The sequence below is a fragment of the Oncorhynchus masou genome, chromosome 10, assembly GCF_036934945.1.
Source record: "Oncorhynchus masou masou isolate Uvic2021 chromosome 10, UVic_Omas_1.1, whole genome shotgun sequence".
In the NCBI taxonomy this organism is placed as follows: Eukaryota; Metazoa; Chordata; class Actinopteri; order Salmoniformes; family Salmonidae; genus Oncorhynchus; species Oncorhynchus masou.
Genome location: NC_088221.1, coordinates 22,919,315 through 22,946,189, shown reverse-complemented (window position 1 = coordinate 22,946,189; position 26,875 = coordinate 22,919,315). Strand labels below are relative to the sequence as shown.

General features: G+C 44.1%; 1 protein-coding gene across 8 annotated transcripts in view; it reads right to left on the bottom strand.

The window, feature by feature from the left end:
* Positions 1-26,875, bottom strand: part of LOC135547353 (phospholipid-transporting ATPase IH-like) — a 72,156-nt gene that overhangs the window by 31,314 nt on the left and 13,967 nt on the right. For all 8 annotated transcript variants that reach the window (XM_064976299.1, XM_064976300.1, XM_064976301.1 and 5 more), the window contains exons 2-12: positions 5,895-6,017; positions 5,334-5,423; positions 4,947-5,027; positions 4,453-4,560; positions 2,300-2,428; positions 2,049-2,152; positions 1,907-1,957; positions 1,741-1,805; positions 1,469-1,550; positions 950-1,100; positions 539-736 (exon numbers count right to left, since the gene is read on the bottom strand). In XM_064976299.1, the coding sequence (XP_064832371.1) occupies positions 539-736; positions 950-1,100; positions 1,469-1,550; positions 1,741-1,805; positions 1,907-1,957; positions 2,049-2,152; positions 2,300-2,428; positions 4,453-4,560; positions 4,947-5,027; positions 5,334-5,423; positions 5,895-6,017 (1,182 nt within the window). The remainder of the gene's footprint in view (positions 1-538; positions 737-949; positions 1,101-1,468; positions 1,551-1,740; positions 1,806-1,906; positions 1,958-2,048; positions 2,153-2,299; positions 2,429-4,452; positions 4,561-4,946; positions 5,028-5,333; positions 5,424-5,894; positions 6,018-26,875) is intronic.

Genomic DNA, 26,875 nt, shown 5'->3' with positions numbered 1-26,875 from the left:
ATTTAGAGTTGTTAAACGGGAGTGGCGGGTGTGTTGATATAACGGTAATATTGTCAAAATTACAATTTTAACAACCATCAGAATTGGTAAAAACAAAGCCTGAAGAGTGCTATAGAGTTTACACCTGGCGAGGCTTCCTCATGATTGGTTATTCCCCGTCATTTGCAACAATGTCAATGAGTATCATCAGTATCTTTCCTTTGCGGTACCTCAAACTGTCGTGACGACCAGCTGAGATAAACGTTTCTGAGTTGATTTTACTCCTGGCTCAGAGTTCGTCTGAACAGTGTTTTACCATCATCCTAAAAGCTGGGAGTTTTTTGTTGTTGTCTTAAAAACAGGTTAACAGGATTTCAAAGATATTTTCTGAGATGCTTTATGGATACAAGCACTAAACTCAGTTTTTGGAGTGTGTGTAGTATACGTATGTGTGTGTTTGTGTACTCTACCTGCAGTATAAATGTGTGTGCGTGCGTGTGTGTGGACACAAGTGAGTTTAGTATATCTAGATGTTCAGAAGATGTGTGAGTGTGTGTACCTGTCCGAGCTCTTCATTGAGGTCAGATGTGTTGACCTGAGCCCCCACCCCCAGCTCCTCATCATACATATCCTTGTCCCAGGCTATGAAGTAAGAACCCAGGAACTTCTGCATCTCCACGGTAACGTACATGGAGACTGGGATGATGTAGTTAAACAACACCATGAAGGCCAGGAAGTCTGTGAACGCCCTGATCACCTGAGAGAGAGAGGAGAAGATGGAGGGAGGGGTAGAGGCAGGGAGGAGGATGATGTAGGAAGAGAGAGAAGGGGAGAACGAGAACGAAAGGATAGTTAGAGACAGAGAAGAGGCTTTATCAGAATCAGTGAACGTTAAATAGGGAGTGACCTGATTATTTATTTTGCTATGACAGCGTGCTTTGTGGGTAGTGTAGTGGATTGGGGGACTAACCACATGGCGTTCTCTGTCGATCTCGGTCCTGTGGTTGTACCAGGGTTCATCGTGGTCAGCAGACCACTGCCACGCATACTTCAGAACCGTGTTAATGACCGCTTTACTGATCAGGATACACAGATACACGATTAGGAACGCATTCATAGACCTGGAGGGAGGTAGAGGGAGGAGAGGTTTAGAGGAGCTAAATGCAGATTGTGATGCTCTATTGACAATTCTTTTACATCCAGTTCTGGAGAATCACACACACACACACACACACACACACACACACACACACACACACACACACACACACACACACACACACACACACACACACACACACACACACACAGCTTGAATGAGATCAAATATAATTATGCAGACTTTATGTAATAACAGAGTCTACTATTCCAACTCCTGCTACTATTCTAACTCCTGCTACTATTCTAACTCCTGCTATCCTTCATCAGACAGGTAGTCACACCAGAGCAACCAGACACAGAGAGGGGAAGGTATGGGAATAGATCTTACTTTTCCACAGCTGAGCGTTTCTGGGATTTGGACTGGTAGTTAAGCGCCATTTTGGTGTCCATGCCTGTGTAAATGGCTACAGCTGAGGGAACAACAACCAGGGGTTACCATCACTACAGACGCAGAACAGTGTGTGTGTGTGTATGAAGAATGTATTTCATAGTCAGGAGGACACGTTTCGGTGGACGGTATGGCTATTGCAACACGTGCCGACTCACACACAAATATAGCCATAGATATAACTTCAAAACACAGAACAGTGTGTGTGTTACCATAAATATGTCCTGTGTTCTTCAGGGTAGCTCCTCTGAGGAGAAGGTTCTCAGCTCCCAGCGGTCTAAAATGAGAAAAGGAACAAGATAAAAAGTCAAAAAGAAAAAGCTTTACTATCCATGGCAAAGACTGTTTAGGAATGAAAGAGGGGGATGCTGGTCTTACCTGGCTATGGGATCCTCTCTTTCCTTATAAATATTGATGCGCCCCACAAATCTAAATGGGAAAAATAAAATGTATGCAATTTTCAACAAACAAACAGGTCACTCAATGATTCTGTGTGTGTCACACATTGAGTGTCACTCACTTGTAGAGGTCAGGTTGTGGTTGTTCACATTCAATAGTCGCATGTAGAGAGTCCACCTCCTGCTCTGTCTTAAAGGCCATGGTGTCTGGTACAGCATAGTAGGTCTGACACAGCATAGTAGGGGGGAGAGAGATGAATCACTTAGAAGTCATGTTTGATCAGAGAGCATGCTGGAATAATTCAGGGGTGAATCCCAGCAGTGTACGTGTGTGTGTGTGCGTAACAGTATGTGAGTGTGTGTGTGCACATACCTTGTGGCTAGACTCTCCATCCAGGCTGGTAGTGGTGACGTAGCAGGTTCCGTCACTGCGGCTGGATGACAGGAGGATGAGGTCACAGGGGAACGTCTCGTCCTCCCTCACCATGACAACGTCCCCCACCTGACAGATCAACCACATCATCAGTTTAGACTCAAGAAATACAGGCTGGGTCCTAAAATCACACACTATTCCCTTGTTCACTACTGTTGACCTGATCTAAATGGAGTGGACTACCCAGTGATATAGCCAAATTTGTTGGTGGGTGGGCTTTTTTTTGGTGTGGGTGGGGCTAGAGCGGCTAACTTCCTGCAATCTTACACATTTTGAAAAAATGTGCAGAGAATTTTTTTGGGGTGGTTTAGTTAGTTCTTTTTGTCAACCCATCCCGTGAGAGTGAATGTCATTCCAGTTCATCTGTTCTGTTAAATTGAATAAAATCTGACTAACTGCTTGCTAGTAATTCAATCTGATGGTGTTTGCATGTTTAGGTAAAAAGACAAATAATGTCCCGTTTGGAACACTTTTAATACATTTTTTTGCTCAATCTGAGTGGGTGAGCCAGACTACCCAGTGGGTGGGACTTCGCTCCTGGGACTACCATATTCCTCTTACAGTGTACTGCTTTTGACCAGAGCCGTACCTGGTGGCGCTGGTTGTCAAAATGTTTGCACTATTTGGGGGATGGGATATCATTTAAATGTGATAAACCCCATGCCATTGTAAACAAACACAGAGGTGCAGCTGTAGATCCAGAAATAATTAGCAGTTCTCCTACAGGAAACACACATGCCTCGCGCACAATCACACTTTCAGAGGTGCTGCTGTAGATCCAGAAATAATTAGCAGTTCTCCTACAGGAAACACACATGCCTCGCGCACAATCACACTTCCAGATTTTTCCCACTCCTTTCTTCCTGGGGATTGAGTTGTTGCGTAACAGTGGGATTATGCAAGTGGAGCAGCTTAACTGCCTATAAATCCCATCTCTACAGTGACCATACACACCACTGTACTGCACATATACTCTCTATAGCTACGATTAATATCTTCTTTACTATTCTTCTTTTCCCCACAATCCACTCTGTTTGAGTCAGGGGACCATCGGTGAGGAACATCGGTAGAATGTGCATGTACAGTTGAAGTCGGAAGTTTAAATAAACTGAGTTTAAATGTAGTTGGCAAAGGTGTTTCACAATTCCTGACATTTGATCCTGGTCAAAAATTCCCTGTCTTAGATCAGTTAGGATCACCACTATTTTAAGAATGTGATACGTCAGAATAATAGTAGAGAGAATGATTTATTTCAGCTATTTTCATCACATTCCCAGTGGGTCAGAAGTTTACATACACTCAATTAGTATTGAGTATCATTGCCTTTAAATTGTTTAAATAGGGTCAAATGTTTTGGGTAGCCTTCCACAAGCTTCCCACAATAAGTTGGGTGAATTGTAGTCCATTCCTCCTGACAGAGCTGGTGTAACTGAGTCAGGTTTGTAGGCCTCATGCACAGGCTTTTTCAGTTCTGCCCACAAATTATCTATGGGATTGAGGTCAGGGCTTTGTGATGGCCACTCCAATACCTTGCCTTTGTTGTCCCTTAAGCCATTTTGACACAACTTAGAAAGTATGCTTGGAGTCATTGTCCATTTGGAAGACGCATTCATGACCAAGCTTTAACTTCCTGACTGATGTCTTGAGATGTTGCTTCAATATATCCACATAATTCTCCTGCCTCATGATGCCATCTTGTGAAGTACACCAGTCCCTCCTGCAGCAAAGCACCCCCACAAAATGATGCTGCCACCCGTGCTTCACGGTTGGGATGGTATTCTTGGGGGGGAGGAGTTGGACTAGTAACCGAAATGTTGCGAGATCGAATCCCCGAACCAACAAGGTAAAAATATGTTGTTCTGCCCCTGAACAAGGCAGTTAACCCACTGTTCCTAGACTGTCATTGAAAATAAGAGCTCTCATACTAGCCATTGTACTCACATACTACAGCTATTACAACTAAAGGCTCTAATCTGAACATGAATGAACATGCTTGGTCAGAATAGAGAAACACCAGCCAATGAGGCCCAAAGGCATCATAATAATGTGTAGTAGACTGGAGAGTAGAAGAGCCATTAATAGGGTAGTAGTACCCGTAGCTTGGAGCTCTGTGTCCTCACCACCGTCCCCTGCTGCACCATGTCCACAGGACACTCATTTATACTACAGTCTGCCTTGTGTCTCAGCCAGTCTTCATAACCCTGGAGGAGAGAAGGGGAGGACGGAGGGGGTTGAGAGATACAAGGAGGAAAGGGCATGTGGGATTGTGGGGAGAAATGGAGCACACACACAGAGAGAGAAATAGAGCACACAGAGAGAGAGAGAGAGAGAGAGATACGGTCATCGCTGGTATCTAATTAGTGGTATATTCCGTCAGCATGGTGACCTGTTTCCATGGCCTCTACATAACATGTCATGTTTTAGATTAATGATTGTATAAGGCCTGGGCTTTATAAGCCAGGTGTGGTTCATGCATCACTGATATCATCACATCTGCTGTCACTACCGGAACACAGTGGAGGAAGGCTTCCCTAGATTTACCAACACCAATGACCAGAGGATGTGTGTGTGTCTGTGTCTCACCTACCTGTTTAATGGCGGTGACAGTGATGACAAAGAAGAGAGGCAGTCCGCTGGTGACAGGGCTGGTGGGCGTGTCTATGATGAGCTGAGAGGAAGAGAACCAGCTGATTATCGTTCATTCAGGTTCTCCGTGGTACAGAGATGGACCACCGCCAACCAGTCCCCTCCTCTTACTGTTCATCATCTCCTCCGGCTACTGGACGGGACTGGAAGGCTCCTATCATATCCATCGTGGACCATGACCATAAGCCATTCCAAGCCGAACAATTAACTACCATTCACTTCACATAGCCTATGTGTTTAACTGATAATATGAAACAGCAGTCTTTACAGTGTGTATAATAAAACAGCCCTGGGGGTCAGATCAAACAGAGAGATGGCATATTCTCACCTGGACCAGGAAGATTAGCAGAAAGTAGAAGTTGGCGATTCTTCTGAACTGTTCAAACAGGTTCTTGGGGATGAAGTTCCATAAGGTGTACTGGTAGAGAGAACACACACCACAGGAGGTTGGTGGCACCTTAATTGGGGAGGACGGGCTTGTGGTAATGGCTGAAGCGGAATTAAATCAAATACACCAAATACATGGTTTCCAGGTGTTTGATGCCATTCGCTCCGTTCCAGATATTATTATGAGCCGTCCTCCCCTCAGCAGCCTCCACTGACATTACCCACATTATCAACATGTTTTCTAGAGAGAGGGAATAACACTTTATACCAGTGTGTGTATTTTCTTTCTTAAATTAATCCAAAATTGATATCAACAATGACAGTTCCTCATAGAAACAGCTAACGAACCTCGAGCAGTAGCAGATATCTATGGTTGTCACCCACATTAAGAGGTTGCTAATCACAGATGACATACTGTCACAAGAGCACAACATGCTTGGTTGTAAGGGCTAAATGACGTGGTTGTTGTGCTGACGGCTTGGTTGCCATGACACCTGCTCACCTTGGAGGAGACGATGCGGTTGTCAGGGTAACGTTGAGGGATGTAGGCCTCGGCCGCCGGTGGGGGTTCTTTGTGACCGATGTAAACCGTACGACTGTCCACCCAATACTCCTCCCCCGCACACTGTTAGAGAGAAAGGGGGGGGGGACAGAGAGCGAGAAACAGAGAGCAAGAGAGAGAGAGAGACAGAAAGTGAGGAGAGACAATAAGAGGGAATAACACGTTGTAGCAAACGTTTTGATTTAAAATGTGCATTCTTATTGAACAAGTTCATGTTCAGCAGTAGTGTCAGTAAAAACATTTCCTACAGAACACATGATCCAGGTTTTATAAGGAAGTTGAGCTGCCCTGAATTAAAACTACCTCCCACAAGATTCTCAAGAAACAGAAGTGAAAAAGTTGCTTCAGATAGCAGCTGTGCCTTTACCACTGTGATTCTATAGAATACACAGGGTGAGTGAGAGTGAGAGTGAGCTCAAGAGTTCTTCTGCCACAAAATAATTACAGTTGGATAAATGTAGATAAGTTTTGCGGAAAAAAAAATCAATTTTATACAGGATACTAACCTCAGACATTAAAATCAAATCAAAATTACATACCTAAATCTCTTCGAACCAGAGTAAGTCCAGAGCAGGATAGTTCCTGTAGAGGGTAAAACCCTAGTGTAATGGTGTATTGGCCAGACCCGTAAGGAGGCTAGAAGCCCAGTCACAGTGAGGCCGCGGGGTGTGTGTGCGCGAGTGTGTGTGTATGAAGGTTTGAACAAGATACGTCTGTAGTAACAGTAGCAATAAGAGAGGGCCCTGGTCTTTGGGTAAATATATACATGTATTTTGTTTAGTCTGCATATAAAAAGGAAAAATATATGTTGTTACATTCCCCAGTTCCTGTGTTGTGGTTTTGTTTGTATGTGTGTGTTTCAGGAAAATGGCTTCCTGAAATTCACTCCAAGCAGCTGATTGGTTGGCCACATTGCTAATTGGAGGTGACCCCCGCCATGTCAGTATACAGCTGTATCCCATTAGACTCCTTCTCCAGCTATGTAAGCCAGTGTTCTGCTGCTCAGAAGAGAGCTAAGGGTTATATCATGTGTTGGTTGGTTCTCAGAAAGACATTTGATATGTACTATGTTAGTTGTTGCTGAGAGAGCTGATTGTTACGTTCTGTGTTAGTTTGTTGCTCGGAGAGAGAAAGCTTCTTTAATGTCCTGAGTTAGTTTTTTCTCAGTTTTTGTTGTGAAGTAGTTTGTATTGTTCCCAGGGGGAAGGGGAAGACACCTAGGGGGTGCTTAGACAAGAGGCCTGCGGGCATACATAACCCGTAGTATTTACTGTCTATGCACACTAGGTAAGACCTGGGCGGACCACCCTGTATCTTGGTTAGTGTGCCAGGTGGTGCTAAAAGTTAGGTAAGTAGTGGGAAGGCAGGTACGGTAGGAGAGGGGGCTTTGACATTGACTTTCTTTGCTTTGGTTCCTTTCAGCCCCTTTTCCCCAAATGTACTGTGTGAAGGAATAAATTCCCTGTAAACGGAACATATTCTCTGCCTTTCATCCTTACTCGCATCTACAGTCCCATACCTCTTTCACTACATGGGGAGTTGAGTTCCCTCTTCCTCGAGGCTTACGTAACAATGTTAATACGGGATGACAGTTACTCCAAATGGATTGTGATATGTGTTTCGCTGATAACATTTTTGTTTTTGTTGCGATACAAATTTCACCAGATTGGGTCTACTGGAGTGTTGGGATTCCCCGACGGGTTAGGGTACTAACTCCCTGATCTGGTAACTCTTCTGAGAGGTCGCCAGTAAAATTTGGGAGTTTGAACTAAGTTTGAAAATGGGTTTAACAGTATGTTATGCTTGTTGACATTTGTCTTAGATGCTAAAATAAATTGGAATGAAATAAGATCTACACACTGCAAACAATTTAGACTAAGTATGCATTGAGATACCGATCTTTCATTACCAGCCCACTAATGAGAAGAGTTATTACCGGCACTAAAAAGGTCCCATTTATAAATGTACATTCTAACCGGGATGAGGTGTGCTAGGATGAGAGACTTGACTTCGAGTCAGACTCAAAGTAAAGCACTTAAGACTGTCATTCTAAATTTGGGTTGGATAATTTATCAAATGTTTTAGTTATGAATTGGATACAGCGAGAGAGAGGTTGCTCTCAAACGGTGAGGTGTGGGGGCACTGCTCAAATGTATTAGGCCTAGGGAGGCTTTAGAAACCTTATCTTTAAGTGTCCTCCGACAGGGAGGTTATTAGAGAACTCACTGGATGATTGGTCAACCATTAAGTTTTTTTATTTTACCATGTCATCAGAATTTTTATATGATATGGTACAATTAATTGCATACAAGGCTCAGTCTGTGTTTTGCGTTAACACCCAATGATGAATATGAGGAGACCGCAGGGAGACCAGCATCACATGGGTATAGAACAGAGCGGATGGACGCTGCTTCCCCCAGTGTTAGTCGCATCAAGGGTGGTGTGAAATCATTAAACATGTACTTTTTCTCCTTCCTTTTCAAGTCAATATGTTTTTAGGTTTTGTGGAACATAAGTGATCATTGTTCCAGAGGAGGGACTGATGTATATTGACTAATTGATTTGAGAATGTTTTAGTAGGTTTATAAATGTAGAGGTGCGTTAGGAGCAGTGACTAGTGTGCTATGGGTTAGATGGAATGATATGTGCAAATGTATCTGTAGCAGGAGGCGAGGTACACGAGGTCTGTGTTTGAGACAATGTTTGCATAGGGCTGTTAAGTGTGATCCAATGTGACTGGGGTGGAGATCTGTGGGTGCTCATGAACTAAGGTTGTGTTGATAGAACGGTTTCATTCTCAGAGACTATGTGGCAGGGTCAACAGTCAATCACGGACTACAAGAAGAAATCCAGCCCAGTCATGGACCAGGATGTCTTGCTCCCAGGCAGACTAAATAACTTTTTTGCCCGCTTTGAGGACAATACAGTGCCACTGACACGGCCTGCAACGGAAACATGCTGACTCTCCTTCACTGCAGCCGAGGTGAGTAAAACATTTAAACGTGTTAACCCTCGCAAGGCTGCAGGCCCAGATGGCATCCCCAGCCGCGCCCTCAGAGCATGCGCAGACCAGCTGGCTGGTGTGTTTACGGACATATTCAATCAAACCCTATACCAGTCTGCTGTTCCCACATGCTTCAAGAGGGCCACCATTGTTCCTGTTCCCAAGAAAGCTAAGGTAACTGAGCTAAACGACTACCGCCCCGTAGCACTCACTTCCGTCATCATGAAGTGCTTTGAGAGACTAGTCAAGGACCATATCACCTCCACCCTACCTGACACCCTAGACCCACTCCAATTTGCTTACCGCCCAAATAGGTCCACAGACGACGCAATCTCAACCATACTGCACACTGCCCTAACCCATCTGGACAAGAGGAATACCTATGTAAGAATGCTGTTCATCGACTACAGCTCGGCATTTAACACCATAGTACCCTCCAAGCTCGTCATCAAGCTCGAGACCCTGGGTCTCGACCCCGCCCTGTGCAGTTGGGTACTGGACTTCCTGACAGGCCGCCCCCAGGTGGTGAGGGTAGGCAACAACATCTCCACCCCGCTGATCCTCAACACTGGGGCCCCACAAGGGTGCGTTCTGAGCCCTCTCCTGTACTCCCTGTTCACCCACGACTGCGCGGCAACGCACGCCTCCAACTCAATCATCAAGTTTGCGGACGACACAACAGTGGTAGGCTTGATTACCAACAACGACGAGACGGCCTACAGGGAGGAGGTGAGGGCCCTCGGAGTGTGGTGTCAGGAAAATAACCTCACACTCAACGTCAACAAAACGAAGGAGATGATTGTGGACTTCAGGAAACAGCAGAGGGAACACCCCCCTATCCACATCGATGGAACAGTAGTGGAGAGGGTAGTAAGTTTTAAAGTTCCTCGGCATACACATCACAGACAAACTAAATTGGTCCACTCACACAGACAGCATCGTGAAGAAGGCGCAGCAGCGCCTCTTCAACCTCAGGAGGCTGAAGAAATTCGGCTTGTCACCAAAAACACTCACAAACTTCTACAGATGCACAATCGAGAGCATCCTGGAGGTCTGTATCACCGCCTGGTACGGCAAATGCTCCGCCCACAACCGTAAGGCTCTCCAGAGGGTAGTGAGGTCTGCACAACGTATCACCGGGGGCAAACTACCTGCCCTCCAGGACACCTACACCACCCGATGTTACAGGAAGGCCATAAAGATCATTAAGGACAACACCCACCCGAGCCACTGCCTGTTCACCCCGCTATCATCCAGAAGGCGAGGTCAGTACAGGTGCATCAAAGCTGCGACCGAGAGATTGAAAAACAGCTTCTATCTCAAGGCCATCAGACTGTTAAACAGCCACCACTAACATTGAGTGGCTGCTGCCAACACACTGACTCAACTCCAGCCACTTCAATAATGGGAATTGATAGGAAAGGATGTAAAATATATCACTAGCCACTTTAAACAATGCTACCTAATATAATGTTTACATACCCTACATTATTAATCTCATATGCATACGTATATACTGTACTCTATATCATCGACTGCATCCTTATGTAATACATGTATCACTATGCCACTTTGTTTACATACTCATCTCATATGTATATACTGTACTCGATACCATCTACTGTATCTTGCCTATGCTGCTCTGCACCATCACTCATTCATATCTTTATGTACATGTTCTTCATCCCCTTACACTGTGTATAAGATATTAGTTTTGGAATTGTTAGTTAGATTACTTGTTGGTTATTACTGCATTGTCGGAACTGGAAGCACAAGCATTTCGCTACACTCGCATTAACATCTGCTAACCATGTGTATGTGACAAATAAAAAAATTGGATTTTTTTTTTTTGATTTTGGTTTTTTGAGACTAGGTATATTGTTACAGGAGATGGCTTGTAGGAGAGGGAGGACAGCTAACTGCACAATATAGGGACTATTATGAAGTTAAATTGAATGCGGTGAGAGTACCCAGATCGTGGTGAGAGTAGCAGAGATTGTGTTGGCATTTCAGACACTATGGTGAACTTTCAAGAAACTTGTGACTTGGATATTCTTCAAACTCATTCACCTCTTTCCCAATGTCTAACAGCCGGAAAACACTTGACAGATTACATGCAGTAGTTATTCTCACGGCAGTCGCTGTAGGGACAGTAATTGGAGGAGGCTATAGTCTTGTTAGTAGTAGCAGGGATTACTTTAGTAGCATTGTTGGCATATTTTATGAGGACTCCTGCCACATGGCTTGGTAACTGGGAGAACGATGGGAATACCGGGGACTGTTATTCACATCACTGATTCGTGATCTGGGCTAAGGGGAGAGTCTGTTGTCAGGAAATGACTCATACGTTGCAATGTGTATATTCCCAGGTGGAAGCGGCACATGAGGAGCAGGAGATAACCGAGGGCGTGGGCTGAATTCTGGAGATTGAGTGTACATCAAGATACACCAGGCTGGGGTGTTGAGACAATGTTGGTCTGCTCCACACAGAGTACTGCTTACAGCACCTGCAGCGGTAAAGATTGTCATGTCTCTCCTCGGTGGGTGCATAGTTCTCACGTGAAGTGAGATCCAGGTGTATAATGGGTGAGCTTGAAGACGCCATGACAGAGGAAGCAGAGCGAGAGAGAGCGACGCTAGATTCCACTGTAGACATGCAGATGGGTTGGGTTTGGGAGACCCTTTAAACATCAAAGTTAGGTTGGGCTTTATTGGTTAATGCATCATATGAAAGGATAGATGTTGGGGGTAATTGTACTCTGGACAACATTCTGGAGGTATCGATGTGAAAGCATAAACAGTGCTGAGTTACCTCAAGAGGATGTAGCGTAGATTAGGGATACGTACTTGCCTATCAGGTGGCCTGCCTATCAGGTGGCCTGCCTATCAGGTGGCCTGCCTATCAGGTGGCCTGCCTATCAAGTGGCAAAGAAGGAGATGGGGAGCAAAGTGAGGACGACATGGCTTGGGAACACCTCTTGGATCCTGTGGTCAGGCAGGGAAGACGGGGCAAAAGCATGAGGAGGCTTTTTAGCGCTTTCATTTTTGGCACAAACTCAGCAGAAAAGTATCCTGAAGGCATAGTCAGGTGAGTAGAGAGTGGGAATTGTCACGTTATCAATCTTTAGGTTTTCATTCATATATAATGATGCATAGCTTACCACATTGGTCATACTGTTATGCTTTGTGTTTGGCGTTGCTTTTACAATCTTGTGCTATCACTCTCTTAGGAACCAGAAAGAGGAAGAAGTCAACAGCTCCAGTGGACACGTTATTTTCAGTGTTCTGAGAAATGCAAAGACTCGTGTGATCATAGAACAGAGACAATGACTCTCCGAGTTTGTAAGCCTCACTGTGAATGTTAATTATGTTTTATATTTTGTTCATGTTTGTCCATTTATAAGTTTAATGTAATGTTGAACAGTATGGAGTGAAATGTTCAAAAACGGGGGACTGATGGATACTAACTCCTAAACTTGGGACAGGGTTCATTATCAGGTATCCTATTGAGTGTTTCGGTTTAGAGGGTCTACACCAGAAGTTAATGGTTATCTGTAGGAAGAAGGTACAGTGCCTTGCGACCTTTTGCCACATTTCAGGCTTCAAACATAAAGATGTAAAACTGTATTTTTTTGTGAAGAATCAACAACAAGTGGGACACAATCATGAAGTGGAACGACATTTATTGGATATTTCAAACTTTGTTAACAAATCAAAAACTGAAAAATTGGGCGTGCAAAATTATTCAGCCCCCTTAAAACAACTTCAGGAGTTGGTTCCTGTACAGGAACCAAATCAGCGGAAATTCCAGAGCGCCAACTAATTGTACTCGTTAAAACTCAAACTTACATTAAATTTCACATGCAGGGTACTCAATTCAAGCCACACTCGTTGTGAATATAGCCAACATGTCAGATTTGTAAAATGCTTTTCGGCGAAAGCATGAGAAGCTATTATCCGATAGCATGCAGCCCCCAGAAACACACAAAGGGGACGTAAACGAAGACATTAGCGTAGCCGGCGCTACCCAAAACGCAGAAATAAAATATAAAACATTCATTACCTTTGACGAGATTCTTTGTTGGCACTCCTATATGTCCCATAAACATCACAATTGGGTCTTTTTTTCCGATTAAAATCGGTCCATATATACCCAAAATGTCCATTTATGAACACCGTGATTAAGGAAATTGAAACAACCTCTGTCAACATGTACTAGTCTGGGACAGTAATGGTGCAGGGCATCCTCGTGCAGTTCCAGCAGGACTTTTACAGGATCAAAGAGAAAGCTCAGCAGGAAAAGATCTCTCTCTGTGACGACTCCTCCATCCTGAGTGAGTCTGATCACACCTCTTCAAACTGTCCTGCAGACGAAGATAGTCTCCCCTCCCCCCCCAATCACTGAACACAAGGTCCTACAACGCCACTGCACTTCCATCACTGAGAGGGACAAATTCACAGAGGTGGAGAGAGACATGGTGGAGCTCAGAGAGCTAGTCCACACAATCCAGACAGAACAAAACCACGAAATGGACCAGTACAACACCCCTCCACCCCCCAACAAGACCCGGAGGGTAGAAGGTGGAGAAGGACGGCAGTCTGAGAGAGCTTAAAGAGGCACACATGGCACTGAAGGAGGTGAAAAGGCTGAGATGTGACAGAGAGCATGACACTCCCCAAGACAAGCCAGCAGAACAGCCCACCTCAGACCCAGACCACAACCTCAACTGGACAGACAACACAGGACCCACCAACCCAACAGACCCCCAACAGCCCCCAGTCAGCTCCCCCAATAGCCCTCCTGGCAACAATCCCCCCCCCCCATCCACCGAGCCAGAGATTGTGCTCCTCATTGACTCAAATGGCACATTCATTCAAAAGGATAAACTTTTTGCCCAAACACTAAGTGGCCAAACTCTGGTGCACAAACACTAGGCATGCCCTGGAGCTGTTGTCAGAGGACAGACTAGGGTACTCCAGTCACATATTAATTCACACAGGCACAAATTACCTGATTGCCGATAAGGAAAGAGTGGCCAGAGTGGGGGGGTCAAAATCAAATGTAACAGTCAGTATCTGGTGTGGCCACCAGCTGCATTAAGTACTGCAGTGCATCTCTTCCTCATTGACTGCACCAGATTTGCCAGATCTTGCTGTGAGATGTTACCCCACTCTTCAACCAAGGCACCTGCAAGTTCCCAGACATTTCAGGGGGGAATGGCCCTAGCCCTCACCCTCTGATCCAACAGGTCCCAGACAGGTTCAATGGGACTGAGATCTGGGCTCTTTGCTGGCCATAGCAGAACACTGACATTCCCGTCTTGCAGGAAATCACGCACAGAACGAGCAGTATGGCTGGTGGCATTGTCATGCTGGAGGGTCATGTCAGGATGAGCCTGCAGGAAGGGTACCACATGAGGGAGGAGGATGTCTTCCCTGTTAACGCACAGCGTAGAGATTGCCTGCAATGACAACAAGCTCAGTCCGATGATGCTGTGACACACCTCCCCAGAACATGACAGACCCTCCACCTCCAAATCGATCCCACTCCAGAGTACAGGCTTCGGTGTAATGCTCATTCCTTCGACAATAAACTCGAATCTGATCATCACCCCTGGTGAGACAAAACCGCGACTCGTCAGTGTAGAGCACTTTTGCCAGTCCTGTCTGGTCCATTAACGGTGGGTTTGTGCCCATAGGTGACATTGTTGCCGGTGATGTCTGGTGAGGACCTGCCTTAAAACAGGCCTACAAGCCCTCAGTCCAGCCTCTCTCAGTCTATTGCGGACAGTCTGAGCATTGATGGAGGGATTGTGCGTTCCTGGTGTAACTCGGGCAGTTGTTGTTGTCATCCTGTACCTGTCCCGCAGGTGCGATGTTCGGATTTACAGATCCTGTGCAGGTGTTACACGTGGTCTGCCACTGCGAGGACGATCAGCTGTCCGTCCTGTCTCCCTGTAGTGCTGTCTTAGGCGTCTCACAGTACAGACAATGCAATTTATCGCTCTGGCCACATCTGCAGTCCTCATGCCTCCTTGCAGCATGCCTAAGGCACATTCACATAGATGAGCAGGGACCCTGGGCATCTTTCTTTTGGTGTTTCTCAGAGTCGGTAGAAAGGTCCCTTTAGTGTCCTAAGTTTTCCTAACTGTGACCTTAATTGCCTACCGTCTGTAAGCTGTTAGTGTCTTAACGACCTTTCCACAGGTGCATGTTCATTAATTGTTTATGGTTCATTGAACAAGCATGGGAAACAGTGTTTAAACTCTTTACAATGAAGATCTGTGAAGTTATTTGGATTTTTACAAATGATCTTTGACAGGGTCCTGTAAAAGGGACATTTCTTTTTTTTCTGAGTTTATATCCCCCTAATAGAATCCCAGCTTCTACATCCTTGAGGGGGAGATCAACAATTTCCAGACTCAGGGACATGTACCTAAATGCCAGAACCTGACACCCTCAGCACACAGAGGGACAAACACCTACCTGGAGGTGACAGCATTCCCTCCCACATATGCCCCCCTAGACACAACTACCACAACATAACCAACAAAAACGGGTCACAAATCCTGCAGCTCTGTCGGACGCCGGGTATGTACATAGTCAATGGTAGGCTTTGAGGGGACTCCTTTGGTAGGTACACCTATAGCTCATCTCTTGGCAGTAGTACTGTAGACTACTTTATCACTGACCTCAACCCAGAGTCTCTCAGAGTGTTCACAGTCAGTCCACTGACACCCTTATCAGATCACAGCAAAATCACACTCTACTTGCACAGAGTTACGCTCAAGAATGAGGCATCAAAGCCAAAGGAACTGAATAATATTAAGAAATGCTATAGATGGAAAATAGTGTGGAAATCTACGAAGAAACAATTAGACAACAAATTAAATACCTTCTTGACAATTTCCTGAACAAAAGGTTTCACTGTAATAGTGAAGGTGTAAACTTGGCAGTAGAAAACCTAAACAGTATATTTTACCTCTCAGCTTCCCTATCAAGTCTAAAAATTACAAGCAGACAACCTAATAAAATTAACAAAAATGACAAATGTTTTTATTTTTTACCTTTATTTAACGAGGCAAGTCAATTAAGAACAAATTCTTATTTTCAATGACGGCCTAGGAACAGTGGGTTAACTGCCTGTTCAGGGGCAGAACGACAGATTTGTACCTTGTCAGCTCGGGGATTTGATCTTGCAACCTTCCAGTTACTAGTCCAACGCTCTAACCACTAGGCTACCCTGCCGAAGAACACAAAAACCTAAAGAAAGAAATTGAGAAATCTATCCAACCAAAAACATAGATACCCAGAAAACTCGAATCTACGCCTTCACTACGGTGAATTACTAAAACAATACAGAAATACACTACGGAAAAAGAAGGAACAGCACGTCAGAAATCAGCTCAATGTAATTGAAGAATCCATAGACTCTAACCACTTCTGGGAAAATTGGAAAAGACAAAACAAACAACAACACGAAGAGTTATCTATCCAAAATGGAGATGTATGGATAAACCACTTCTCCAATCTTTTTGGCTCTATTAACAAAGAACAAACAGTAAAAACATATACATGATCAAATACAAATGTTAGAATCAACTATTAAAAACTACCAGAACCCACTGGATTCTCTAATTACATTTAATGAACTACAGGACAAAATAGCAACCTTCCAACCCAAAAAGTCCTGTGGGATGATGGTATCCAAAATGAAATGCTAAAAATATACAGACCACAAATTACAATTTGCTATACTTAAACATCATCCTCAGCTCTGGCATTTCCCCCAATATTTGGAACCAAGACTGATCACCCCAGTCCACAATAGTGGAGACAACATTGATCCCAACAACTACCTGGGGATATGCATCAACAGCAACCTTGGGAAAATCTTCTGCATTATCATTAACAGCAGACTCGTACATTCTCTCAGTGAAAACAATGTACTAAGCAAATCACAAAAATTGGCTTTTTACCAAATTACCGTATGATAGACCACGTATTCACCCTACCCACCCTAATTGACAAACAAAACCAAAGTCTTCTCATGCTTTGTTGATTTCAAAAAAGCTTTGACTTACTTTGGCATGAGGGTCTGCTATACAAATGGATGAAAAGTAGTGTTGGGGGAAAAACATATTACATTATAAAATCCACGTACACAAACAACAAGTGTGTGATTAAAATTGGGGAAAAAAATGTTCCACAGGGCCGGGGGTTGAAACAGGGATGCAGCTTAAGCCCCACCCTCTTCAACATATATCAACAAATCAGTGAAGGCAGTAGAACAGTCTGCAGCAGACAAATATCTACAGTTGGCTGATGACCTGGTGCTTCTGTCACCAACCAAGGAGGGCCTACAGCAGCACCAAGATCTTCTGCACAGATTCTCAGACCTGGGCCCTGACAGTAAATCTCAGTAAGACAAAAATAATGGTGTTCCAAAAAAGACCCAGTTGCCAGGACCACGAATACAAATTCCCTAGAGCACACAAAAACTATACATACCCCTGCCTAAACATCAGCGCCACAAGTAACTTCCACAAAGCTGTGAACGATCTGAGAGACAAGGCAAGGAGGGCCTTCTATGCCATCAAAAGGAACATAACATTTGAAATATCAATTAGGATCTGGCTAAAAATACTTGAATCAGTTATAGAACCCATTGCCCTTTATGGCTGTGAGGTCTGGGGTCCCCTCACCAACCAATAATTCACAAAATGGGATAAACATCAAATTGAGACTGCATGAAGATTTCTGCTAAAATATCCTCTGTGTACAACATAAAACACCAAATAATGCATGCACAGCAGAATTAGGCCGATACCCACTAATTATCCAAATCCAGAAAAGAGCTGTTAAATTCTACAATCACCTAAAAGATAGCAATTCCCAAACCTTCCATAACAAAGCAATCACCTACAGAGAAATTAACCTGGAGAAGAGTTCCCTCAGCAAACTGGTCCTGTTCACAAACACAAACAGACCCCACAGAGCCCCAGGACATCAACACAATTAGACCAAACCAAACCATGAGAAAACAAAAAGATAATTACTTGCCACATTGGAAAGAATTAGCAAAAATACAGAGCAAAGTAGAATGCGATTTGGCTCTAAACAGAGACTACACAGTGGCAGAATACCTGTCCACTGTGACTGACCCAAAATGAAGGAAATCTTTGACTATGTACAGACTCAGTGAGCATAGCCTTGTTGCTGAGAAAGCCATGTCTGCCTACGGCGGCCTCTCAAAATAAGACAGGCTATATCCACACTGCCCACAAAATGAGGTGGAAACTGAGCTGCACTTCCTAACCTCCTGCCCAATATATGACCATATTAGAGACACATATTTCCCTCAGATTACACAGATCCAAAGAATTCAAAAACAAACCCGATTTTGATAAACTCCCATATCTACTGGGTGAAATACCAATGTGCGCCATCACAGCAGCAAGATGTGTGACCTGTTGCCCCAAGAAAAGGGTAACCAGTAAAGAACAAACACCATTGTAAATACAACCCATATTTATGTTTTTTTTATTTTTCCTTGGTACTTTAACTATGTGCACATCACTACAACACTGTATATAGACATAATGACATTTGAAATGTCTTTATTCTTTTGGAACTTTTGTGAGTCTAATATTTACTGTTAAATTTAAGTTTATTTCAATTTAGTTTATTATATATTTCACTTGCTTTGGCAATGTAAACATATGTTTTCCATGCCAATAAAGCCCTTAAATTGAATTGAGAGAGACCGATTGTGTCTTGGTGTAGTGCCCATTGTGCAGCAGCCCATACTCTGATCTCTCCCACACAGGGAGCTTCCTCACTGGTTAGGCAGAGCCCTGCACACTGGGTGGCTCTGAAACACTCGCTACACTACTCGGGAGCCCAATAACACTTCAACTATCCAATAACAAATACTAGAACAAGCACCTCAGTGACTTTAGTTATCTGGAACCAATTACATCATCCATATGCTCACTGATTCTCACAACATCTTGACTGTAATGACGAATATAAACCAGCTGATCTGATCGACCAAAAGATAGCACAGTGAGAACTCACATTTCTCTGCCATAGATTACATTCAACAATAAAATTCTAATTCTATGGTCTGATCTATGAAAGAGACCATAATAGGTTGATATGTTTTAAACTTTTGATACCATCGCTGCCTCTGAGCTGTGTGTCTCCCAGTGGTAGAGTCCATTACATGATGCCCAGACCACTGCCCAGACCACTGCCCAGCCCACTGCCCAGCCCACTGCCCAGCCCACTGCCCAGACCAGGCATTTGGCAGCTGGTTATAAATAGACACTTAGCCAACACAGAGTGTCAGCAGACGGCCGCTCCAAAGCACCTATTTGGGCGGTAAGTAAATTGGAGTGGGTCTAGGGTGTCAGGTAGGGTGGAGGTGATATGGTCCTTGCTTTGAGAGACTAGTCAAGGACCATATCACCTCCACCCTACCTGACACCCTAGACCCACTCCAATTTGCTTACCGCCCAAATAGGTCCACAGACGACGCAATCTCAACGACACTGCCCTAACCCATCTGGACAAGAGGAATACCTATGTGAGAAAGCTGTTCATCGACTACAGCTCGGCATTTAACACCATAGTACCCTCCAAGCTCTTCATAAAGCTCGAGACCCTGGGTCTCGACCCCGCCCTGTGCAACTGGGTACTGGACTTCCTGACGGGCCACCCCCAGGTGGTGAGGGTAGGCAACAACATCTCCACCCCGCTGATCCTCAACACTGGGGCCCCACAAGGGTGCATTCTGAGCCCTCTCCTGTACTCCCTGTTCACCCACGACTGCGCGGCAACGCACGCCTCCAACTCAACCATCAAGTTTGCGGACGACACAACAGTGGTAGGCTTGATTACCAACAACGACGAGACGGCCTACAGGGAGGAGGTGAGGGCCCTCGGAGTGTGGTGTCAGGAAAATAACCTCACACTCAACGTCAACAAAACGAAGGAGATGATTGTGGACTTCAGGAAACAGCAGAGGGAACACCCCCCTATCCACATCGATGGAACAGTAGTGGAGAGGGTAGTAAGTTTTAAGTTCCTCGGCATACACATCACAGACAAACTGAATTGGTCCACTCACACAGACAGCATCGTGAAGAAGGAGCAGCAGCGCCTCTTCAACTTCAGGAGGCTGAAGAAATTCGGCTTGTCACCTAAAGCACTCACAAACTTCTACAGATGCACAATCGAGAGCATCCTGGCGGGCTGTATCACCGCCTGGTACGGCAACTGCTCCGCCCACAACCGTAAGGCTCTCCAGAGGGTAGTGAGGTCTGCACAACGTATCACCGGGGGCAAACTACCTGCCCTCCAGGACACCTACTCCACCCGATGTTACAGGAAGGCCATAAAGATCATCAAGGACAACACCCACCCGAGCCACTGCCTGTTCACCCAGCTATCATCCAGAAGGCGAGGTCAGTACAGGTGCATCAAAGCTGGGACCGAGAGACTGAAAAACAGCTTCTATCTCAAGGCCATCAGACTGTTAAACAGCAACCACTAACATTGAGTGGCTGCTGCCAACACACTGACTCAACTCCAGCCACTTCAATAATGGGAATTGATGGGAAAGGATGTAAAATATATCACTAGCCACTTTAAACAATGCTACCTAATATAATGTTTACATATCCTACATTAATCATCTCATATGTATACGTATATACTGTACTCTATCATCTACTGCATCCTTATGTAATACATGCATCACTAGCCACTTTAACTATGCCACTTTGTTTACATACTCATCTCATATGTATATACTGTATCTTGCCTATGCTGCTCTGAACCATCACTCATTCATATCTTTATGTACATATTCTTTATCCCCTTACACTTGTGTGTATAAGACAGTAGTTTTGGAATTGTTAGTTAGATTACTTGTTGGTTATTACTGCATTGTCGGAACTAGAAGCACAAGCATTTCGCTACACTCGCATTAACATCTGCTAACCATGTGTATGTGACAAATAAAAGTTGATTTGAAGAGAGGCATGACCCAGAGAAGGAGAGGCAAGAGAGCAAGAGAGAGTGTGCAAAAGAGAGAGACAGAGAGTGAGTGCGCAAGAGAGAGAGCGCAAAAGAGAGAGAGAGAGCGCAAAAGAGAGAGAGAGAGAGCGCAAAAGAGAGAGAGAGAGAGCGCAAAAGAGAGAGAGCGCAAGAGAGAGAGAGCGCAAGAGAGAGAGAGCGCAAGAGAGAGAGAGCGCAAAAGAGAGAGAGAGCGCAAAAGAGAGCGCAAAAGAGAGAGCGCAAAAGAGAGAGAGAGAGCGCAAAAGAGAGAGTGCAAAAGAGAGAGAGCAAAAGAGAGAGAGAGAGCGGAAAAGAGAGAGCGCAAGAGAGAGTGCAAAAGAGAGAGCGCAAAAGAGAGAGAGAGCGCAAAAGAGAGAGAGCGCAAAATAGGGAAAGAGAGAGAGAGCGCGAAAGTGAGAGAAAAAGAAAGATAGTGCGAGAGCAAGAAGACAGGGGAAACAAATGCAAGACAGGTTAGAGTTGAGGAGAGGAGTAAAAGGAGAGAAGAACAGAGGAGTAGAGATCTGTGTGTAGTATATAGACGAATTAGGGTAATTGGGAAAGAGAAGGGGATATGTGATATGTGTGATAAGTAATGGAAAGAGAGAAGGAGCCAGTGAAAAAAAGAGGGGGTAGGGGGGCAGTAAAAACAGTTACAGTAATAGCTGCCTAATGATGACTGGATGATCTGTGACCCACAACAGGCTGTCACATGAGACAGACACACACACACACACACACACACTTGTACAACTAACCTTGTGGGGACACACAATTCAGTCCTTAACCCCTAAACCTAACCTTAGCTCCTAACCCTAACTCTAACCTTGACCCTAAACCCCCTAGAAATAGCATTTGACCTCGTAGGGACCAACAAAATGACACCAGTTGATGTCTATTTACTATTCTTGTGGGGACTTCAGGAGACTGTGTGTGTGTGTGTGTGTGTGTGTGTGTGTGTGTGTGTGTGTGTGTGTATCACGAGTAAGGCAACATGTGGTGGGATATTAGAAAATGACTTCAAAACCACATGCTGGCTATAACTCCCCAGTGGGTGTGTGTGTGTGAGTTGAATAATATAGAGGTTGGCTGTAACACCACCTCGGTGTATGAAGGACTAGTGCAGTGCAGTGTGTGCCGTATTTAACTTCAGATCCAGCGTCCATACAATAATATTATCCTCCATTTCCTCTCCTCCATTCCTGTCCCTTCCCCTCCTCTTCCATTTCTCCTCTCCATCTCCTTCCTGTCACATTCTGCAAATGTGACTGTGGGAGAGGAAGAGAGGGAGAAAATAATAGCTTTACAGTCTGATCAGTAATCCGTTCTGATCCGTGTCAAACAGCCACGTTCGACAACTTTCTATGCTGATGAGAAGAGACCTACGGACAGAGAGAGTGTGTTGGCCGGTCGGCCATATTGTTCTGACGTGTATTATTAATCAAACTAAAGAGGTCCGTCTCTATATAAAGATGGTGTTACATCATTGCTATATCCCACCACAAGTCATGTCATCATAATCTGACGTGACACGGATGGGATCATCCATAAGAGATCAAATAAGACCCCGACCCACAGCTCCCCTCCTAGGATCAGATCTACTGTAGGATCAGCTTCCCCTTCCTCAAATCCTCCTAACCTTAATCATTAAAACACTAAACTGACCTTAGATCAGTGTCAACAGGAACCTCCTCTATGTCATGCTACATTGCCCCCAGCAGGGCTTCCAGACACTAAAGATGTTATAGTGTGTAATAAAAGGCCCTTAATCTTCTTCCCCAGAGTCAGATGAACTCGTGGAATCCATCTTCGTGTCTCTGAATGCAGTTTGAAGGAAGCAGCTAACTAACGCTAGCACAATTGATAACTAGCATTAGCACAATGACTGGAAGTCTATGGGTGTCTGCTAGAAACATTGGCTCACGAAACTACCTCTAACTTCCTTCATACTGGACAGAGAGACATACAAATGGTATCGCCGAGCTCCTCTGAAGTATTCCCTTTAATGTATCAGTAGTCCTCCGCTATCCCAGTGCTGCCCTGCAGAAATTGTTGAGCAGGTATCCCCCATTAACATCCAGATTAAATATCCACCACTCTGTTCTGAGCCTCACCTTAACTAAGGACTTTTATTACAGACCAGTGTTATTGCGCACACAAACACACGGCAAACGCAAACGCACAACCACGCAGGCACACACATATATGTTTATACGCACACAAATATGCAATCAGGATGTAGAATATCAGACACTGAATGAAACAAACAAACAGAGAACAGCAAATGGAATGCTCAAAAAATGAAATGCTCAAAGACAAATGGAACGCTCAGTTGGTCAAAGTCTTCTATAGAAAACTGGGAGAGACGAGCAGCACCGCTCAGACATGTCTGTCTGTCTGAGCAGCTATACCACCACGCAGTCCGATCTCTCTGCAGTCACACTCATGCTGCCGCCACTGATATGTCATTTAATCGTCATGGCAACACAGCACGGGTCCACCAGAGAGTTACAGAGGAGAGAGAAAGTGTTGAGCCTTACAAAGAGCGAGTATAGTTTAAGGTAGTACAGGACCTGATATTCTTTCTACATCAAATGAGGTCCATTTCTATTACAGGAGGTGAAGGAATGAGAGACAAGACTCACTGATGGAAACAGCACATAACATCAATATCAATGTAGAACTGCTATAAACACCAGGCATGACTTTGATGGACAGAACTGCAAAGAGGCAAACATCAAGTCCTTTGTTTTAACTGTAAAGTCAAGATGAATAAAACACTTAATCCCACACTGCCCCCTCACATACACTCTGCCCCTAAAGACTGGCAGCTAGGTTTTACACCACCCCCTCTCTTCACAGGGGCTCAGCCCCTGGGAGAGGGAGCAGAGACAGGAATAGATTGCCTTTAGCCCTCTGCCAGGTTAGCATTGGCGCTAACACAGAGCTGAAATTTCCCTTTCATCACTAGCTGCCGCTAACGCCTGACCACAGCCTGGCACCTGGGGCTGTAAAGTGACTAAATGTCACACTAAACCCAACCAAGCCTCTACACAGCTTCTGCACTCCTCGCCTCCACTGGTTACTGAACTAAAGTAATTAAAGTGGATTTACACCTGGTAACAAAATTACATAATGGTTCCCTGATCTGTACTACACATAAATGCATAATTATGGATATGAATGTCTCATGTTTTACACGTTTGGACATCACAGGGCAGAGCACAGTAGAGTGCAGTACAGTACAATACTTTACTGTACCACAGTATTGTATTGACTGTACTATCCAAACTTGTGAAACGTACACTACCGTTTAACAGTTTGGAGTTACTTAGAAATGTCCTTGTTTTCCATGAAAACATACTTGAAAGTAGTTGAAATTTGGTCAGTCCACCCCGGCCTTGATGCTAACGTCCACAGACGGACTGGACTGGACCAAGTCGCGAACCTATTCTAGACTACCGTTCAAAAGTTTGGGGTCACTTAGAAATGTCCAGTTTTTTGGGGTCCATTTTAAAATGACATCATTGATCAGAAATACAGTGTAGACATTGTTGTGCTTTGGTGGTGGTACATTTTGAGATTTGTACAGGGTAGAAGGGATCTTGAAGAAGGAAGGCTATCACTCCATTTTGCAACACCATGCCCTGTGGACGGCGCTTAATTGGAGACAATTTCCTCCTACAACAGGAAAATGACCCAAAGCACAGCTCCAAACTACATCAGAACTATTTAGGGAAGAAGCAGTCAGCTGGTATTCTGTCTGTAATGGAGTAGCCAGCACAGTCACCGGATCGCAACCCTATTGAGCTGTTGTGGGAGCAGCTTGACCGTATGGTGTGTAAGAAGTGCCCATCAAGCCAATGCAACTTGTGGGAGGTGCTTCAGGAAGCATGGGGTGAAATCTCTTCAGATTACCTAAAAAAATTGACAACTAGAATGCCAAAGGTCTGCAAGGCTGTAATTGCTGCAAATGGAGGATTATTTTACATTATTTATAACCTTGTCAAAGTCTTGACTATATTTCCTAGTCATTTTGCAACTAATTTCAATTAGAGGTCGACCGATTATGATTTTTCAACGCCGATACCGATACCGATTATTGGAGGACATAAAAAGCCGCTACCGATTAATCGGACGATTTGTAAAATGTCTTTGTAATACATTTTACAACAATACTGAATGAACACTTATTTTAACTTAATATAATACATCAATAAAATCAATTTAGCCTCAAATAAATAATGAAACATGTTCAATTTGGTTTAAAGAATGCAAAAATAAAGTGTTGGAAAATAAAGTAAAAGTGCAATATACGCCATGTAAGAAAGCTAAAGTTTAAGTTCCTTGCTCAGAACATGAGAACATATGAAAGCTGGTGGTTCCTTTTAACATGAGTCTTCAATATTTCCAGGTAAGAAGTTTTAGGTTGTAGTTATTATAGGAATTATAGGACTATTTCTCTCTATACCATTTGTATTTCATATACCTTTGACTATAGGATGTTCTTATAGGCACTTTAGTATTGCCAGTGTAACAGTTTAGCTTCCGTCCCTCTCCTCGATCCTACCTGGGCTCAACCAGGAACACGTCGACAACAGCCACTCTCGAAGCAGTGTTACCCATGCAGAGCAAGGGGAACAACTACTCCAAGTCTCAGAGTGAGTGACGTTTGAAAAGCTATAAGGGTGCACCCCACTAACTAGCTAGTCATTTCACATCGGTTACACCAGCCTAATCTCGGGAGTTGATAGGCTTGAATTCATAAACAGTAGAGCTGCTGGCAAAACGCACGAAAGTGCTGTTTGAATTAATGCTTATGAGCCTGCTGGTGCCCACCATCGCTCAGTCAGACTGCTATATCAAATCATAGACTTAATTATATCATAATAACACAGAGAAATATGAGCCTTAGGTCATTAAAATGGTCGAATCCAGAAACTATCATCTCGAAAACAAAACATTTATTATTTCAGTGAAATACCGTATTTTATCTAACGGGTGGCATCCATCAGTCTAAGTATTGCACAACCTTCAATGTTATGTCATAATTATGTAAAATTCTGGCACATTAGTTTGCAATGAGCCAGGTGACCCAAACCGTTGCATATACCCTGACTCTGCGTGCAATGAACGCAAGATAAGTGACACAATTATACCTGTTTAACATTGCCTGCTAACCTGGATTTCTTTTCGCTAAATATGCAGGTTTAAAAATATATAATTCTGTGTATTGATTTTAAGAAAGGCATTGATGTTTATGGTTAGGTACACGTTGGAGCAACGACAGTCCTTTTTCGCAAATGCGCACCGCATCGATTATATGCAACGCAGGACATGCTAGATAAACTAGTGACATCATCAACCATGTGTAGTTATAACTAGTGATTATGATTGATTAAGTTTAATGCTAGCTAGCAACTTACCTTGACTTCTTACTGCATTCGCGTAACAGGCAGGCACCTCGTGAGGCAGGTGGTTAGAGCGTTGGACTAGTTAACCCGTAAGGTTGTAAGATTGAATCCCTGAGCTGACAAGGTAAAAATCTGTCGTTCTGCCCCTGAACAAGGCAGTTAACCCACCGTTCCTAGGCCGACATTGAAAATAAGAATGTGTTCTTAACTGACTTGCCTAGTTAAATAAAGATTAAATAAAGGTGTAAAAAAATAAAGATATATAAATAAAAGAATCGGCGCCAAAAATTACCGATTTCCGATTGTTATGAAAACTTGAAATCAGCCCTAATTAATCGGCCACCCCGATTAATTGGTCGACCTCTACTTTCAATGTCCATGGACGTCCGGAATCGGTCGGAGCTCAGTGGATGAGGATGCTGGTTACAGTAAATTGA